The sequence below is a fragment of the Neolamprologus brichardi genome, chromosome 11 (genome assembly GCF_056152115.1).
Source record: "Neolamprologus brichardi isolate AB-2024 chromosome 11, ASM5615211v1, whole genome shotgun sequence".
In the NCBI taxonomy this organism is placed as follows: Eukaryota; Metazoa; Chordata; class Actinopteri; order Cichliformes; family Cichlidae; genus Neolamprologus; species Neolamprologus brichardi.
In genome coordinates, this window is record NC_142114.1 from 8522285 (window position 1) to 8542213 (window position 19929).

The following is a 19929-nucleotide window of genomic DNA, read 5'->3' on the forward strand; positions in this document are numbered from 1 at the left end:
AATCTACGCGGATAACTAACCAGCATACTTGTACACAAACACCTTATTAAACAAAAACAAACACATCGCAATTTGAAAACTGTGTTTTTGTTTATGCTATCTTTTAACCAAGGAGAAAGCTGAATGTTTTCTTCTCAGAACGACCTCTATATCCTGCCCAGGACAAATAAACGGAAAATGCCCAGCAACCATCAGACCAAAACAGTGCAATATATTCCACAGAAAGATGAGCATCGGGGATACCTGGAAACTTGTGTGTGTGCGCGCCTGTGTGTGTGTGTGTGTGTGTGTGTGTGTGTGTGTGTGTGTGTGTGTGCGTGTGTGTGTGTGTGTGTGTGTGTGTGTGTGTGTGTGTGTGTGTGTGTGTGTTTGTGTGTGTGGAGGAGGAGGGGGAACACGACAAAAAAAGGAGAAGGAAATGAAAAATAACATATATGACAAAGGCTCACACCAGCATGTCTTTATTTAAGGCTACATTTAGAGGTAAGCTTTAATAATTCAGGCAAATTTTTACTTTCAAACATAAAAATTGATAAGTATATAACACTATACAAAAAATGTATACAAATGAATTTAGTAGAGAATAGGAAAAAATTCTTACTTGATATCTGAATTTGTAAGTTTTCCCACTTCCAAAGAAATGAACAGTTTCTACTTTTTATGGTATTTTTAATTTTTTAATGAAGAGATAGCATATCAAACAAAATCCAGAAACACACATTACATAGAAGTTATAAAACAGTTTGCATGTCACTGACTGAAATAAGTATTTGATCTCGAATAACTCAGCCAATTCTGGTTCCCACAGCTTGGCTGTGTGCCCATGTGACCCACTGATCAATCAATCCTGATCGCAACTCATTATATGTGCAAAGCACACCTGTCCACAGAAACTATTTCTTCCATCCCATGCAAAAGGATGTAAGGGACAAGATTATAAACACACACAATGGACTGAGCAACATGACCATCACCAAGAAGCTTGCCGAGAAGGTGACAAGTGTTGCTGTGATTATTCAGGAATGGAAGAAATATAAAAAAGACCATCAATCGCCCTCAGTCTGAATCTCCATGCAAGGTCTTGCCTCACTGGTTGTGGATTACCATAAGAACTTATTTCCCTCAGCCAGAACAAATTGCACATGTACAATGACAATAAAGAGCTATTCTATTCTCTTTTAGTAGATGGTCACACGATATAACAGTGACCCAAAACATACTGCCAAGGCAAGAAAGGGCTAAAGAAGAAGCACATTAAGATCATGGAGGGGCTTAGCCAATCCGTAGCAAATCCATAGAAAAACCTGTGCAGGGAGCTGAAGCTTCAACTTGATTTAGTGTTTCTGTAAATACGCTAGAAAATCCAACCTGGGTCAAAAACTCAATGCATTTAGGCATGTAGACATGGTCAAGATGACCAGCATCAGAATGAGAACGAAAGGTGATGTAAGTGACTTTGAAGGAGACATGATGACGGTCTGAGTAATTCAGAAACTGCTGATCTTTCGGAAATTAAAGAACTGAAGGCAAAAGGGACCTAACCTGTTGCTAGCAAGGTGGTCAATATGCTACTGTCAGGGAGTCGGTGTGTGTATTTTCCTGACTTCTATCCACTCTGAAAGCAGCAGGGACAGCACATGAGTCTATTTAAAGGATTCATCGACTCACCGTTATGTCAAAGCATCCTTTGCAGTGCTTAGCTTAGAGCATGATAATGATGTCTGCCAACATATATAACAGAGTTTCTCAACTACGTCTAAAAATGTCCTCTCTGAGGGACATTATGATAGGCTTTGTTCCTGCTATCCCCATACACACGCAGATGTTTATGTAGCAACACTGACTTTGGTCTCTGATACATGTGTAAATGCGTCAACACAGCAGCCAATCTCACATCCACACCGGACACATGTACACACAATTGTTTATATCCCAAATAAAGAGGAGGAGGAGGAGGAGGGAGCACTTAGTCAGGTAAAATAAGAAAGACGCTTTTAACAAGACAGTGTCTTAGAACATTGTCACCGCACACACCGCTGCTACTGAACCATCAGCTCAGGTAAGCACAGGTATGGTGCAGCGAGGCACGATGGGAATTAGGACTTAGGAATCAGGCGCCAAGGTTATGATTCTTTTTAGTTGCTGTTGTGATGGTGTGCGTGTGCTGAGCTTGCTTTAAGAGAGTGCTTAGCAAATCATTTTTGTTTTGTAGACTTGTTAAGGGCATCTAGGATATTTGGTTCATTTATAGCACTCTACAAATATGCACCGAGTCTTCCAATGTCATTTAGAACTCGGGGATGACACTGAGGCTAATTTCCTCGGACCCCATACGTTTTAAAAGACTGCAAAACTTTTTCTTTTTCTTTTTCCATATTTAGGATGTTTTTTGTCTTGGTGTCTTCTTTGCATATTCAGAATTGAAAAGTCAATTCTGGATAGATCAAATCAATGATCTTGTAAAAACTAAACGTGTTGCTGCTCTGTTTTCTGATGGGCAAATTATGGTTCAGCCATTCTAGTGCACTGGCGATCCATTGGCAGTCTGAATGTAGCTTCAAACAAGCAGTCTACCTACCTAGTACTACTTGTGTTTTTGCTTATTGGTCCATCGGTGAGCCATAGAGAACTACAAAGTTATAGCTTACAAAGAGCTGAAGTGAAACTGAGAAAAGTGTCCGCTGCAACCACGGTCTGTTTGTTTTGGAGTTGTTGTTGTTTTTTTCATTTTTGATGGGTTTTTTTCCAAAATTCTCCTATTCCTGGTAAACTCCGTTATCACTCTGTACAGTTGGGATTTTGGATGAATGCATGGTGAAAAAAAATCAGACGGCATATTTATGCATCAAGGTGTTCTTTGATCTTCTTGACAGGCAAATCGGATGTGTTTCAAAAGCACGAGGTGTCTTTTATCTTGCTGGGTTTTGTGCGTGGTTTGAAAAGAGGCATGGCTGTTAAAAATCCAAACAGTGATGGAAAATCACTTTTAGCGAGAGAGAGAAGAAGAGCCAATAAGAGAAAAGGTGCTAAATTTCTAGAATGCCTCGACTCTTGCCAGCCCAGGGGTCTTCCAAGGTCATTCAGAACTCGGGGATGACGCTGAGGTTAATTTCCTGAGACACCATACATTTTAAAAGACTGCAAAACTTTTCTTCTTCTTTTTTTTCCACTGAGCATGTTACTTCCAAAACAAACGATACTGGAAAGCACATGACAGCATTCATCCAGTTGCAATGAACATTTGCAGAGCTGAGCGTAGGCTGAGGGAAAGGACCCGCTGAGTTCCTCCCCAAAACAAAAAGCGATCCGCTGTTTACTCTCCAAACACTCGGAGTGCATCCCTGCTGACGAGACACCGACCTCTCACACGGCAAGGGCAATCTTCCCGAGGAGAGGGCAGAGCGTGCGCTGTTTGGCTCTCTTGTGTATGCATGTGAGAAAAAGTGATGTCTCGCAATCGTGTCTCACCATTTCTCTCCGTCTGTCTCATTCAGTTGTGTTGAAGATGGGCCATCTCACTCTTGTGGCTTTTCTCACAGGTAAACAAAACAGAAATGCAGAAAATGACATTAAAGACAAAGTCCACATAAAATCCATAGAATTCATATTTTATCACCCTTGCTTCTCTTGCAGTGCTGATCAGCCTTTTTGTGGAAGCCGAAGCAAGTAAGGTCAAAACTACGTGCACCTAACCTTGAGAATGGGTTTGTCGCAGTCCTGGTTTATAAACAAGCCATCCACAAATGTATTTCTCCCTACAATCAAAGTCATTCTTCTGCAGCCCTGACTAATATTTTTATAGTCAAACTGTTTGCAGAAGGTCATCACAGAGCAGATAAATCATTTTGCTTAGTTCTAATAATAACTACTCAACTGATAATTCACAAAATGTCATTACCACACCATATTTATTTATTTCCATTTGCTTTACATTCTCTCTTTCCTCTGGTTCGAGTAAACCAAATGCTGTCACACTTCACGACTATTTCAAATTTGTCACTAACTTCTTTTTCCCTCTCTTATATCGCCTCCTTCATGTGTCTGAAGATTCATTTGTTTACAGTAAGTGTACATGCTCTTATTTCTTTTATCATATACAATTTGAAATCTATCACGTCAATAATATGTGCTCATTAAAAAGTTATAAAAGAACAGAGTATGACAATGTGTATTCTGTTCAGTTTAATCCATATCATAAATGAAAATGTGCCGGTTCTCTGCTTGATTTGCGGATGTGTTTGCTTTGCATCAAACAGACTATGAAAGCCTACGGATTGGAGGACTGGTCTTTGCCATCTTGTTGATCAGTGCAGGAGTCGGTTTTTTGCTTTGTAAGTACTGTAATCGCAACAAAAACACACACATGGACAAAAATGTGCCTCTGAACCTCTGTAGAAAAAAAAGGTCACTGTAATTGAGTTGGGACTGACAACATCATGGTTTCTCTCCACAGATGGCAAATGCAAGAAGAGAGGGTAAGCTTTTCTTTTTGTGTCTTTTTTAAGCCTCACTTTGTAAAATAAACCGAGTGTAGGGCTGCCACGGTTAGTCGACTAGTCACGATTACGTCGACTATCAAAATCGTCGACGACTAATTTAATAGTCGACGCGTCGTTTGAAGCTTTGTAAGATCCCAAAAGACGCAGGAATAAGTAGTAGGATTTAAGAGTGTAATAACGGACTGAAACAGAGGATGGCAGCACTGCATGTACAAGGATGCCAGCTGCCGTTAAACCCCAAAGAAGAAGAAACTGTGTCCCAGAATTCATAGCGCAGCCCTGCTCAGTTTCCAACAATGGCGGCAGCTAGTTAGTTTTAATGTTACTCCTATTATTCTTTCTGGTCACAAAATAAACGTTTAACATATTTTCAGGTGAGAATGTAGCTGTGTGAACTTGAAATATCTGCTCAGTTTATCAAGACACCACATATTTTCAAAAGCGCTCGAACGTTTTCAGAGACGTCTGTTACCCACTAGCCTGATAGCTATCTGGGGTTCAAGGCTCACTAGAGCCGTGAGAACACCGGACTCCCGGCAAATCGTTTTCAAACCCACGGCTGTCTTTCGCTACTCAGGTTAAACATGATATAAGTCACTTAGATAACTTAAAATGTTATTGTTTGGCTTTTTTCAGTATTTTATTTGTTCCTGAGTAAATCGGTTTGGCTGAGATTAAAGTTATAGTTTTTACACAGCTGAATAAATGTCAAGCAGACAACTGATTATCAGAAGTGTGAGATGCTCGAGAATATACTCCGGCGTCCTGTTATATTTTAGATAGCAAGGAGCAGACGGCTGAGTTTATTAAAGTCCAATCTGCAAATTTAATTTAAATTTAATAAACTATTATCTCGTCTTTATTTTTAGTTAGCACAGACCTTAAACACTTAAAGCTGTAAGCTAATGATAGTTATATAAGAGCAGATGCATGCTGGTGCAATAAGCTATACGTTTTACGTTCAATGGATGCGTGATCCATTGATCCAGTCGACTAATCGCAAAAATAATCGGTGACTAGTCGACTATCAAAATAATGTTTGTGGCAGCCCTAATTGAGTGACTCTTATTTATTGTCTCCATCTCTGTCTTTCTGTTGAAACTTCACTAATTACTTCCTCTCGCTCCTCTGTTACTTTGTAGAAAACATACTGACAACAGCAGTGAAATCTGATCTGATGCTTGACAAACCGGTTTTGGCCTTGGAAGAAGAGCTGGCAGGAGATGGGGCGGAGAGATTGACTGCCTCCTGAGAGCAGGGGGGTTCAGAGGAGGCTCACCTGCTCAGATACCTGTGTGAAGACACATCCTTTTTTTTTTCTTTTTTTTAAATCGAGTACTGCTCAAATTTGACATCACTTCCTTCCAGCCTGCTAGAAGGAGATGCAAAGAGAAAAAGTAAATGTCCACTTCTGTGCTGATACGTTGATGTTTATTTTTGTAAATACACACTCATCCGTGCATCATATCCAGTCTGCCATACATGTGGTGCTTCTTTAGTTCTTAATATTGTATTAAATAATACACAGTTAGCATTTTAGCATTACTACCTGCTGTTTTGATCAGTTGTCCATACTGATGCTGTCAAGCTCTAAACTATTGGAATAATCATGAAAAGTGTATTCTGTCAAATATCCTGAGTCAATTCGAAATTAAATCAAAATAAATGTCGGTGTCACTAACCAAGAGTCTCATTTTCACAACTTCCCTAGAGCAAATTAGCAAACTTTCATTTCCAGCAGTAAAATAAGACGTTATTTCATATTCAACTGTAATGGTGATAAATGCTATTATTGCTATTATTACAGCACTTATAAAATTATTACTGCCCGTTTTTGTAAACATACATCACAGAGCGGAGGAAAAGCCAACCCCGACCCCACAAACCTCGTCGTCCTTCTCCACAACCAAACATTCCCCTCCTCTCCAACTCTCTGCGCTTACAGCTGACTCTGGATCAGCTTCCACACCCAGCTCTTCGCCAGCCGCCAACCCTTCTGCTGACAAACGTTACCCCAACAAACTGACCTGGGATCAGGATACGGCAACAAAGCTCCAGCAGTTTAAACTCTGCCCCCTTTTCCCTAAAACCCAGCCAACCTGTTGAGTGTCACGGAGTGCTGAAGGCAGGGTGTTGGCGCAGCGCGTGGAGAGAAGTCGCAGTTTCAGTGTCACGTATCCGTCCGCTCGTGAGAAATTTCCTCGTGATTTTCTTGTCGCTGCTAAACACAAAGGTAAGTGCCGAAACAAATACATTAGCTCACATTTCTCACAGCAGTGACGCCCTCGTCTATCCTTAGTTGCGGGAATTTGTTGATGAAGTTACGTTTTTTTCGTCAGTTGAAAGCGTTAATCTCATTCCGGGCTAATTGTAGGGTCACGTAACATTTAGGTTGTCATCTTAGAAAATAAGAACTTTTGGGGGGGAAAAACTTTCTTATTGTGTTTTTTTACACTTAAAGGTTCAAATAAGACGAGTAAATACAACGTAGGCGGAAAAGCAGAGCGTCAGGCGCCTATAACGTCTATTTGGCCGTTTCCATCGAGCCCACCAGTGCCAGGACAACGGGACTGCACGCGCTTATTTGCGTGCGTGTGTCCATCACCTTCTTTGCTATTTTTTAAGTGCTCAACAGGCTTAATGTACACCAGCTTTTTGTATATAGGTCCTTGTTTAAATTCATCAGATAAGAGGAAAAACTCAAAGGAATATTTGCGGCATATTTTATCGCACCAATAAGGAGTTGAATTTTTAAAAAGCGCACATTATTTTTCCGTTTTCGGTTGTAAGCTTTCCTACTTTAGACTTTCATACTGTAGGCTGTATACACAGTCTTTTTTTAACAGGACTGCAAAATGGTATGTGTGACCAGCTGATAAGCAGAAGTGACTGTGTGCCACCAGGACAGAGTGGGACAAGGACACAGGCAGTCAGATTATGTTGCACAGGACATGCATAGCATGCTGCTAATTTATCAAAGCAATCATTTGATCGTCATGGTTTACAGACTGTGCATGTGCAAAGAAGACTCTGCAAGAGCACAAGGAATTCAGATATGGAGCAAACAAGTTAGCTTTCCACCAAAATAAAGCCCTCACAGAACCAAATAACTACAGTGAGGCTGTGAAATGTGTTGTGCAAAGCCATGATGGGAGTGCTGCAGAGCAAATGTACTCTGTGGAAAATGATGATCAGCTCTCTCCCAACAGTTCTTCCCTGTTTTTCCAGTGATATAAGCTAGGGGGCACACATTAGGATAATAGGCTGATGATATAATAGAAGAGATGGTAAGAGGACAGGACAGAAGCTAAATAAGATGATCTTGTGATGATAATAACTTTACTTCTATAGTCAAAGTATTTGCAATGGAGTTTTCTTTCCTTTCTTAGCTGAGACAGACTTGTCTGGACGTCCTCTCCTCCTCATGTAAATTACAAAAGCCTAGAAAGAAAATGGGACCAGCAGTGGAGAGAAAAGGGAGGACGAGGAAGAGCTCTTAGGTGGCACACTTGCTGCTCACCTTTCCTAATTGCATCAGTTCAGTGGCTGACAAACACAAATTTAGAAACTGCAACAAGAAGACATTGATTTTAGATCAGCCACGTGACTGTGACCTTCAGAGCATTTCCTTTCCTTCTCTGGGATAATGTTGGAAGAGAAACAGATGATAGAGGTCTTCCAAAAAAGTTTGTTCGAGCAGCTGCTAGTCAGCACTTGGGAGATTGATGGGTGTAAGAGGAGGTTAAATTATGGAAATGTACTGTCTTTGTTGATCTGCTGAGTATGACTCTACAACATAAAGACTGTTTCTAGCCGCTCACTGTGGTTTCCGTGAGTGATTCATGGCTTTAGTATGCTCCACTCCCTCTCTGTGTCCCTCCTCTTCCCCTCTCTTACCCAACCGCACTCTCCCTCATCTTCCTCTCTCCCACTCACTGTCAGCTTAAATCCTACTTCAAAACTTTATGTCATGTGATGTATTTCTTGCCCTTTTTTCAGTTTTGTCGCTCTTTCATTTTCTTTGCCAGTGCTGATCTCCTCCACCTCATGCCTCTTCCTTCCTTTCTCTGTTGCTTGTTTCTCTTTACTTGTCAATGGAGTCCACACAGTTTTGCAATAACAGAGCCCATTTTGTGGTTGCTGTTTTCAGCTTGCATTTGTGATCACACATTTTATTTCCAGCCTTTCATTTCTGGAAAATCATCAAACGCCGGAGTCACAAAGTGAAGGGAGGTTCTGCTCTGTCTTGGGCGAGTAGAGGAAAAGTATTGGTCACATTAAAGCGGGTTCACACTGTGTGCAGTGTGTTTCTTCGAGGACAAAGACTTCCCTGTTGGTGTGTGACTCGTACAGGATGTTTTGCATACTGGAATTCACTGCTTCTAATTTAGGAATAAAAAAATGCCTTTGAAAATAGGCAGCTGGCTTTGTAGTGCATTACATGACCCCAAGCACACCAGTGTCCAGCATTCAAACAGGTGGACGGGGGGTGGGGGGATTGTTAGAAGACAGAAACAGAAACCAAGTCATACATGCTGTAAACACACACACAGTAGAGGAAGCTCTGATATTAAGACTTAGAGTGTAGTTATAACGTACTGCATGCATGTGTTTTTCATACACGCGTACTTGTATCACTGATTCATTTTGTACTTTACCCTCGTGGCTCAAAACATGGTTAAGCAGCTTAAGCATGATCTGGTGGAGCTGGCAGTTGGCTCACATTCAAAGCCGAGGTGCTCACATGTTTGTGTGCTTTGCTCATTTCATTCCCCAAAGATCATCTTCTTGACACTGAATGGTAGCCGAGAAGCGCTCCTTGTGTATTTTGGATCCCCACGATCTTTCCTGAAGTAGCACCAACACAAGGAAAAAATTCTGATCACAAAATGTTCACGGTACTTAAAAATCAGTTTGCAGAAGCTGAACACACTTGTTAGCAGAAGTCGAAGTGGAACGTAGCTGAAGTTTATTGCGTAACCTCACTTGTGGAAAAGGGAGGAGAAGGAGTGTTGGGCGGAAAAGGGAAGCTCACCATGGGCTCGAGTGTATAGAGTAGAGAGCCTATGTTCAAGGGAATTTGTAAGGGAAGGGATAAACGAGAGAATGCTGGGGAAAGTGCAAGGACGTGACGAAGCGTGTCCAGGAACTGAAGAGTGTAGAGAATAGAGGAGAGGTCTGAACCGACTGGAGGGCACTGGAAGGGTAACAGGAGCTTAAAAAACAGAAGAGCTGTATGAAACAGCAGTGTTTAAACAAACATGCGATTGCTGAACACTTTCTGATGAGGACAGAGAAGATGAAGTGAAAGAAGCAATGGGTGAAAGGACGCAGCAAGAGAGCATGAGACGGAGTGTAAAGCACTCCCGAGGTCAGGAGGGAGAGGGATGCTCCGAGAGCTGACAACAAAACGCGAGGGATAGTCGGAGACAGGCGGGGAGAGCCGGAACAGAAAGCTCTTTATCCTTGGAGCAGAAGAAGCTCCACGGGGAGTTGGTGCCTGCAGTTGTGAATATAGGTTTTTAGTGGTTCTCTGGAAACATTTGTAATTTCCAAGTGGCCTGAAACCATAACTAAATTAGGTCAGAAACAACAGGATGATTAGCCAGTGACTCTTGTAGGTTTTTAAACAAAAATACAATATAGGTTGATGTTTCCAGCATTTACAATTTGAAGATCTGCAGCTTTTCTTGTACTTTTTATACATGAAGAATCTAGTAGTTGTGTAAATGTGAGTTATTCATGAACAATCCGCATATTCTGGCCAAGTTTGAACACTTTACTTACACACCAGGTGGTTTGTTCTTATCTTTCTGCAAGTCATGAACACAATGATTGGAATACACACCTTCATCACTTACTGCCTCGCCCCACCCTACACTAACATTTGCGTTAGAATATGATCTTTCAGTAGGAGCTGGGAGGCGCCACCTTTCTCTCCCCTGCCTGACCTTTCAGCTGCCCTTCTTTTTTTCCATCTTTGTTCTCTCTTACTGTCTTTCTATCTGCTTTTGTCTTTGTTTCTCCCACCTTTCTCTCTCCCCCGGTGCCTTTCTGACTAGGTAAACCATTCTCCAGTGGTTGTTGGCCTGTTTCCAGCAACTGTGCATTCCCCCTGGCTCGCCTTGGGTTGCTGTGGGGAGGCACTGCGATGGAGGCGCTCGTTCTGATCTTCTTTTTCTCCTCTTTGCTGCCAAACTCCGAAATGCTGAACAGGGAGACGCATTGTTCTTGCTTACAGTCTTTATAGTGATCACCATGTCTCCGTTTCACACAAGCAAAAATGCTAGAAGATACCAGATTAATTGACCAATTTAATCATTTTGTATATAAAATGACACGTGAAAAATACAGATTTTCTCACAGACTCATCAGATCATGGGCAGGTGTCTGTTTTTGTCTAACTGTCAGTCCAAAATCCAAAGGTAGTCTTTCCCATATCAAGTACGGTGGAGAAAATCAATAATTTCTCATGTTTCTCATGAAACTACAGGAAATAGTAGTTTCATGAAAAACAGGGGGGTAAATGGTAAGCTGTTACTGGTTTCAGGACAGTTTAGACAAGCTAAGTGGGCCATCAAATGTAACAAGTAACTAGGGGTGCATTCAGATCTCCTCTTATGGCAGCCTTTCAGTTCACAGACAAATGCTGCAGTGCATACATGACAGTTTTGCTAAATTTGTGTCCCCCATCTGGTTTGTTTGGTGTAAGGTGGCCGCAAAGCTCAGTCGGAGCCCTCTCTCTTTAATGTTATCTTAACTTTTGTGTCTGGCCTCATGCAAACAACATTCAATCCAAGGCAGTCATTACTAAAAGCTGCTTCTGTTTCTCCTCCATGGATCAACAGCTTTTCTTCTTGTAAATTTCCACCAGGAGCATGATGGAGAATAATCCCAAAAAGAATCTCGTTGCAGTCTTGGGGGGAAAAAAAACTAATCCTGTCAAGATCCCAGATCTTTGCAAAAGTCTTGTAGTCTATGACTGAAAACTCAGACCAACACATTGTCGCAAGATGTCAGGGGATGCCAGCCTTTTTAAAGGTTTCCAATGTGTGAATGTTTATGTCAAGTGGAAAATCGCTGCCCTGGTTTTTTTTCTTTCAGGGGCAGGGGGTTAAGGCGTGTCCTTTCTGAGAGGACGCGATACCCCTGCTCCGATATTCGATATAGTGTGTTTAATATGGGTGCCCTTTTCTGGAAATATATTTCTTTATAAACAGTGACACAAGTTTATAGATGTATCTAGGTCATCTTAGTCTAAGGAGCTTGGAAAGAAAAGCGTCTGGACTTCTCCAAGTTTCTTGAAGACGTTTCACCTCTCATCCGAGAATCTTCTTCAGTTCTAAGGGAACACCATTGCTCCTAGACCTGAAGAAACTTCTGGGATGAGAGGAGAAACGTCTTCAAGAAACTTAAAGAAGTCCAGATGCTTTTCTTTCCAAGCTTCTCAGGCAACAGTAGAAATAGCTCAATTGGCCAATGCACAGTTCACCATTAAAAAAAGTTGAATTCAGTTGTTTTGTTCTTGTTTTTTCAGACAGAAATAGCTGTGAAGTTTGAGTGCACTTACCATATTCTTGTGGATTTATCCTGTTTATCTGCAAGTGAAAGCTAATTTACAAAGAAGACTGACAGGAAACTTCAAACACCTGGACAGTCACCATAGCTGTGGCCACACAATATATAATGCATGATGACATTAGAATGTGGTCTATATTCAGGCTATAGAACATTAATGCTTCGGTGCTTTAAGATGGCAGCAGTGCAATGCAGTATGCACGAGAGATGTAATTCTCCTGTTGAGGCTCCATTAGAGCACTTTGTGTCCATCAACATCAGCTCAAGTTTCTGTGTGTGAAAATAAAGCAGGAGGGGCCACTTTGTATCCATTTGAATTTGATCATTTGACTTTGTGTGTGCTTCAAAGGGGACAGATGCATGTCCTGTAAGCGTATCTCTGTGTGTTTAGTCCTTTTACTGCCCCTCAGAAAATACTGTGAGGCTAAATGTTGCATCATGTCTGTTGACTTTGTTGGCTGGTACTAGCCAGAGCCTTGTACTGACTAGAAGTTAATGGTTTCAGTCAACATGCATGCACAAGTGAAACATGAAGTTGCAGACGTGTAGTTTCTGTCTTGTTTTAAGTGGCTGTTTCAACTAACTAGAGCTTGTGTTTCTGTCCTTATGTAAATCCTGAAGATGTTGAAGATCTGTGTTTTGGTGTTAATGACAAGTAAGTAAAACTCAAGTCTTTTAATATAGTGTGGGAAAAAAATTGTATCACGTCTTTTTTTTTTAAAAATTTCATTCATTTGTTAAATCGGAAAGCATGACCAGTTAGCTTTACTTCCTTCTAACAGAGCTTGCAAGTCTGTCTCCTGTCAGCACATTGTACAAATATTTGAGGACTCCTGATAACGTGGTGGGGGAGAAAATAGACAGCAGAGTTCATGAGTGGCTACAGATATCATCTGGTCACTGATCGCCATTTCAGTCTTGGTTTAATTAGGTTTACAGTAATGCAGTACTGTGTAAAAGTATATGCTCCATTTGCTTTTTGTGTGACCTTGAACCAAACTCTTTCACACAGGGTCAAATAGGTCTGAGTAACTTTTCTCCCATGATAAATAAAATCTTTTTTTTTTTTTTAATTGCATTTTAGTATTCACAATGGTTATATTTGTCTAATAATAAAATAAGTGTCATATATTACATTAAAAAAACAATAAATGAGGAACATTTTCACAGCACCGTATGTGGAACTAATTTCTGACAGTGTCATTTCCATTGGTAATGAAGCGAGGCTTCATCAAGTGGAAACTCGAGATGATATTTGGTGAAACGGAGCTTTATTTATCATTTTAAATACGAAAGCTTTAAGAGGTATTTATGAATTGCCACTGAGAGAATTTCTTTGCCTTTCTTTGAATGCTGCATGAAATAGTTTAACATCAGCTTCCACTTTCAAGATCTCTTATCAGCAGCACGAGATTGGCTCTGTTTCACTGTTGTGTCTGATCCCTTGCAGTTGTGTCCCTGGTGTTCGCAGAAGAACAGAACGGTAAGTACAGTCCTGGACGTCAGATTCAATAGAGCCTAATGTTTGAAACCTGTCCTCCTGACACTTAGGCATGCCACGATTTAGTAACTCTGATAATATCATTGATGGTAACACTATTTAGATGTTTCTGAATGTTTCCCTTGTGTCCGCTTTTAACTGATCCTCTTTATTTCTGTTCCTACAGCGGAAGATGACCCCTTCACCTTTGGTAATTATCTGTAAATTTATTACTGTCTTATGTCAGTTGATTAAAGTAAGAAGATGATGCCTTATATTGATTGTTGCACCCTTATATAAAAGAAGAATGCAATATAAATATTGTTGGTTAAATGTCTATAACAGTGGTTCTTAACCTGGGTTCGATCGAACCCTAGGGGTTCGGTGAGTCGGTCTCAGGGGTTCGGCAGAGCCTCCGCCATGACATGCATGGCTCATTTTGTGCACCAGTAAAAAACATATCTATGTCTTGAATTTGAACAAAAAAAAAACATATTTTATTTTTCACTAAAGAGGGGTTCAGTGAATGCGCATATGAAACTGGTGGGGTTCGGTACCTCCAACAAGGTTAAGAACCACTGGTCTATAATATTTATTTATTTTGTTGGTGCATCAATTTCAGTCTTGACCTTTTGTCTGACTATTTTTTTACTTCAAGTTGTTGTTGTTGTTGTCTAATGGCTAACATGATGTGTTCGTGCAGACTATCACAGACTGCGTGTCGGAGGCCTCATCCTAGCTGCTGTTCTCTGTCTCATTGGCATCACCATCCTTCTCAGTAAGTGGCAAAATACTCACAGATACATGCATTGTACAAATATATGCACAGCTATAAATAGACTCCATCAAAGGCACGCAGACATCTTTGCTTCTTTTCTCTCACTTCAGGCGGCCACTGCAGATGCAAGTTCAACCAGAATAAGAGGTGATCTGTCATCTAAATATTTAAAAAAGATTTGTGTAACAGGAGTAAACTAACGCTGCGGCCACACTGGAAATGTTTTGCAGCAATGTGCCCACCAGAGACTACAGAAAGTGAATCACATTTGACTACAAGTGACTACAGGTTAAATAACCGCTGGCAACATGAAGCGGCCAGGACCTGAGATAAACTTTTCTCACATTTTGTGTGGCACTTCCAGCTAAGCGATTGAAGCAACTGCCAATGAGAGCACAGGATACTCCTGACAATTGGAGCCTCGAATATCTGCAACCAGCCCTCAGTTTCAAAGCAATGCACAAGAAACAAAGCACTTCCAGTGTGGACGGACCTTAATGACACTGCATATCAAATATTATTTTGCAAGTCATGTTAGGCTTTTGTTTTGTTTTTTCAACCCCAATTCTTGAATTCTTGCATTTCTTTGCAGGCGGAGGACGGGAAGCAATGCTCAGCAGATGCTTACCGATCAAGGTAATGCATACATCCTGATTAACAACACTCTACCTTATTAACTGGTTCACAAACTAAAGGTGCACCTGTCGACCGGCCAGAGACTGTTGTCCAGCAGTCTCACCCTGAATCAGTGACTGACTGGTCAGCCTCACATGTGTCCGATTACAGGCCAGTCCATTTAATGTCCCATTCGGCACACAGTGTGCAGGCTCCTCTCTGAGAGCAAAGATAAAGTTCTTCAAAGTGGGGGAACAACCACATAAATGTTTATAACAAAAACACTCATTAGACACTTAAACTGAGTGAAAAAGAGGAAAAAAGTTTGATGTCCTGTCATGTGATGAAGTTAGAAATATTGGAAATGGAATTTTTTGTTCCTTTACAGGTCGCTGTATTTCTGCTTTTTAATGCATACCTATGAGTTGTGTGAAGCCGGATAAACAACTTCTTCTCTTATTAAAATATTCACAATTTTATCACCTACTTGGCATCCTGCCAAGATCTCAAGTTATATATACTCGGTCCATCTGCTTCACTGTAGACATCCCCATGTGTCTCTCACACGCGCACACACACACTGACACAGAATGGAAAACGCTCATAGTGCTGGACTGAGATGGCACAGACCTCGCTGTTCAACAGGTGCAGGGACTCTGGGAGTCTGGCAGGCAGAGAAGGGAAGGAGAGAGGAAGGCAAAAAGTACTGCTGTTTCATTTAATTTTGCATTTTTAGTGTTTTTGTTTTGTTTTTTTTAAACACAGAAATATTGTTAATTTGTATACTCTGTGTTGGAGCTGTTGATACTGAGGCCAAGCTGTTTTGATTTTAGCAGCTTTAATATAGGAAAAACACACAGGTGGCCCATATGGGGAAAAAAACACTGGGTGTGTATACAGGCAACTCAGCAGGATCCCACAGGGACATACTGCACTGATAGGCAGTTTCCACTCACGGGCCCACACACTCTTCCTCTTTCTGACGTTCATTCTCAGATAATGAGCAGCATATAACAAAGAGTGGATTTTCTACAAAGAGCCACAAACATTCATCATTTTACATAAAATTATCATTGCTACATTGTTACGGCCTCACTTGCCATGATGAGGTTGAGCTGGGGGGTGTTTTTTATTTGTTTGTTTTTGAAGTATTTTGCTTCTTCTTTCCCTTTTTTATTACCTAATAAAAAAGTCACACTTTTCAGTAGTTACTTCTCTAAATATGTTTACTGCTGTCACAAGATTCCAGTTAAATCATGCAGACCTTACTAAAGAACCCCGTTTGTGCCTCATGTTGGCGATCATATTTTCAGGAAGAAAGTCAACCATGCTTTCCTTTATGTGTGTCTCTGTAGGTCGTGCCTGCGACTGCTAGATGTCAGCCAGAACACACCGACTTCCCAAATCTGCAAGCAACAGACACCGCAGAGGATGAGCACTGGGACTCGTGACAACCCACAACACCCTACTGTTGTTTATTTAGAGAGATAAACAAAGAGTAGTCTGTGTGCACCTGATCTGAGGTGTGGCGCTTTCTACCTGAGCTACTGATCTTCAATCCGCCCCTCAACCCATACACCCACGTTCAAAAACATTTATATATGTACGGTTTTGCCACTTTCATTTCAATCAGTTTACCTTTTGTGATACTGCACACTGTGTAAAAAAATTAAAATGAATAAATCGATATTAGCCAGCTGTGATACCCAGCTGCTCACGACAGAAATTGGTCATTGACACAAAGGTCTTTTTTATGTTAGTAGTTTTGAATGTATCTAGGTAAAATAGTAGCACAAACCTATCCCCAAATAAATGTCTCACATTACTCCTCATACCTGTACTGTATGTCTGAGTCAAACATTGATGTAGATGTTAGTCACTTACTGTGGCCGGCCTAACCCTGTGTCTGTGCTTTTGTGTGAATTATATGAAATCCATGTATTCATGAGTAATTAGGGTGCTGCTGGGAATTCATCAAAATCTGTTCGTTTCCATGTTTTGCCTTTTGAAGAGTGTAGTGGATTGCACTGTTCAGAGAGTCATGTTTCTATAAAAGAAATGCTGAAACACCTATGTGCTCTTTACTTCTTACTTTTTTACAAAGGGGCTTTTTATGAAGTTTCAAATTAAGGCCTGCTGTACAATACCAGTATACCGAAGGCAGTAATACAGAGACAAAAATCATGTAGTTGTTGAGAGTGAGCTTGTTTCCAACAACTGAATGAGGCTTAACTGGATATGCTTCTTTACAATTGTGTGTTGTGTGTCTGATTTTCTGAAAGAGGTTTTAAGGAGTAAAGAATTGGAAAGATTCACCGCATGGGTGTAACAAGCTGCAAGCAGTAGGTGTAGTGAAGGTAGATGAATTTAAATACCTCGGGTCAACGATCTGACGCAACGGACAGTTTACAACACAGGTGGGGAATAGAGTGCAGGCAGGGTGAAGTGGGTGGAGATGAGTGTCAGAGGTGGTTTGTGACAGAAAGTGGTAGTGAGACCTGCTATGATGTTTGGATGAAGGCAGGAAGTTAGTCTGGAAGTAGTAGAAGAATGAAAATTTTCACTGGGAGTGAGAAGGATTAACAAGATAGAAATGATCATATCAGAGGGGCAGCTCAGGTGGAGCAATTTGGAGAGGAATAGCTGGAAATGTGTAAACGAGGCATAGGGCTGTTGAATATGGAGCTGTCGGGGGGGCGGGGCAGAAAGACCACAAAGATTCATGGATGTAGTGTAGGAGGACAGACAGAGGGTTGGTGTGACAGGAGGACGCTAGGGACAGGGTGAGATGTGGCGACCCCTAAAGGGAGCACCCGAAAGAAGAAGTCGACCACTTTTTAAAAGGCTATGTACCATGTTATGTATCAACTGTTGATTTCCTCATCTGTTGGAAAAAATGTGTAGAAAAGAATTTGAGGTTGAAGTGGCTGTATACAAGGGTGAAAAAGACTACAAAAAAGTATACAATGAACAAAAAATAAATAAAAATGTGTCACTCTGTGTCGTGGGATAAAAAACAGACAACCTTAAAGTGGAATTACATTACACATGTTCAGTGAACACAGGGTGCCACTGCATACACAAAAACAATCCAGAAACTTCCGTAGCTTCTGTCTTTTAAGATGACTTGAGGGGACGTAAAACCTGGTTACAAAGTGCTGTCTTTTCACTGTTTTCAAGTACACTTAACACTTTAATTGTTTGAAAATAGTTGTGCTGGTTTTTATATCAAAACGGGAGCTCACATAAAGCATCTTGTGTAAGCGTTAAAGGGGTTTTCAAAGTAAGCAAATGAATAGAAGTATAATGAGTGGCCTTCGTAGCCATGTTCTTTCTTCTTTATTAGTAATGCTCTGTCGCCATCTAGTGGACAATCTGTTCCCCCTGCCTGATTAAGGTAGTGAGACCGCATAATGAGCCTTCCAATCATGCGGTGCCCTCATGTTTACCCGTGAGATACAGACTTAAATACTTGAGTAACAAAACTACATGGTGTGTAAGTCTACAGAGAAGAACTCGACATGAGTCGTTCTTTTAATTAACTGTATGACAACTTCAAACCATATGACCATAATATTTCTCAGTTATTCACATAAAGGGCTGTTTTCCAGTTAACTCGCTGTTTTCATGAGAGACCGTCACCCCTGATTATGCCCACCGGGCCGACACATACTATAGGCTCTATAGGTCCTGATTTACATATGTCCAGCCAGCTATTGAGACGGGAAATTAAGCGTATTTGCATTCACAAAATAAAAGCGTACTGCGTTGAAGACCATAAAGAAACAAGACGGAGACACCATTTTGGATGTGGAAATTATACGTGTTTTTGTGGCTATAGATAGGTATTTTCAGGGTTTTATTGTTGATATATGTTTCGTGTGCCCCATATAATCATAAGATTGATTTGGTTAAATTGTACATGTGTCTGTGGAGGCTGAGGGTAAAAATAAGCTTGTTTTCATTCTATATTGTCTCTTCCCCTGTTTCCAGAGCCTACATAGAAAGGCAGGCATCATCTCATTTCCTAACAACCACCAACTAACGGACTAAAAATTACAAATTTTAAACATGTATGAACCCAAGACTTATCTTAAAGCATCACGTCACTTTAACTCCAACCATAATCCCTACCATGACATGTCATGACGCACCCACTTTGCCTGGCAACCACCTAACGACGGACTAAAATTACATTACAGCAGGACCTGAGCATCGCAGGGGGACCTTTTGAAGCACATAGTCCTATGCATTTTTCCTAGTTGCGTGTAAATTACATTTATATGTTATATGTTATATTTATATGTTAACTATAAGGCATTTAATTTTGAAAACCATAATCAAATTCAAATTCAAATTCAAATCAAATAAGTTATGAAATTGAGTACAGACCCAGCTGTTTGTTTGTTTTGTTGTTGTTTTTTTACTTTTGTATTTTCAGTTTTCTCATTATGACCAATATTGATCAAGACCAAAAATACCGCAGCATGAGCAGGTACAAGATAAAATAAAACCGCGGATATGCTCCGCAGCTCTTTTAATTTGAAAGCGGAAGTGTGATACGCAACGATAAGCTCGTCGAGGGGCTACGCTGTAGTGATGGGATTTCCGGCTCTTTTTAGAGATCCGGCTCTTTCGGCTCGGCTCACTAAAAAGAGCCGGCTCTTTCGGCTCCGAACCGGCTCTTCAGGTTGTTTTGTTGCTTTAATTATTTAATCATTAACAATAATATAAAATTATACAGAAAAGGAATTACTAATGTTAAAAAAAGTGGTTTTATTTATATATGTTTATATATGGCCCCTAGAGACAAAGCACGTACAAACACTAAAGCATATACAAACTCCAAAAAGCATATACAAACTCCAAAACACATTTCTAGCGTTTACTGAACTTCCAAAAGAGAGCTACCCAGATCACTTAAATTACACAATTGAAAACATGTGTGTATTGTTTGTGTATTTATAGACAAGCACTCA

General features: G+C 40.6%; 1 protein-coding gene and 1 long non-coding RNA gene across 2 annotated transcripts; both read left to right on the top strand.

Moving 5' to 3' along the window:
• Positions 1 to 1960: 1960 nt before the first annotated feature.
• LOC118454505 (uncharacterized) lies at positions 1961 to 6171 on the top strand. The gene is made up of 6 exons (XR_015719769.1): positions 1961 to 2059; positions 3495 to 3539; positions 3634 to 4062; positions 4257 to 4331; positions 4454 to 4475; positions 5642 to 6171. It is a non-coding gene; the product is annotated as an uncharacterized LOC118454505 (long non-coding RNA).
• Positions 6172 to 6550: 379 nt separating this feature from the next.
• fxyd3 (FXYD domain containing ion transport regulator 3) lies at positions 6551 to 17023 on the top strand. The gene is made up of 8 exons (XM_006794892.3): positions 6551 to 6732; positions 12699 to 12732; positions 13528 to 13560; positions 13745 to 13768; positions 14261 to 14335; positions 14446 to 14482; positions 14928 to 14971; positions 16306 to 17023. Exons 2-8 carry the CDS (start codon positions 12699 to 12701, stop codon positions 16323 to 16325), a joined length of 267 nt encoding a protein of 88 aa, XP_006794955.1. The 5' UTR covers positions 6551 to 6732; the 3' UTR covers positions 16326 to 17023.
• The last annotated feature ends 2906 nt before the right edge of the window (positions 17024 to 19929 follow it).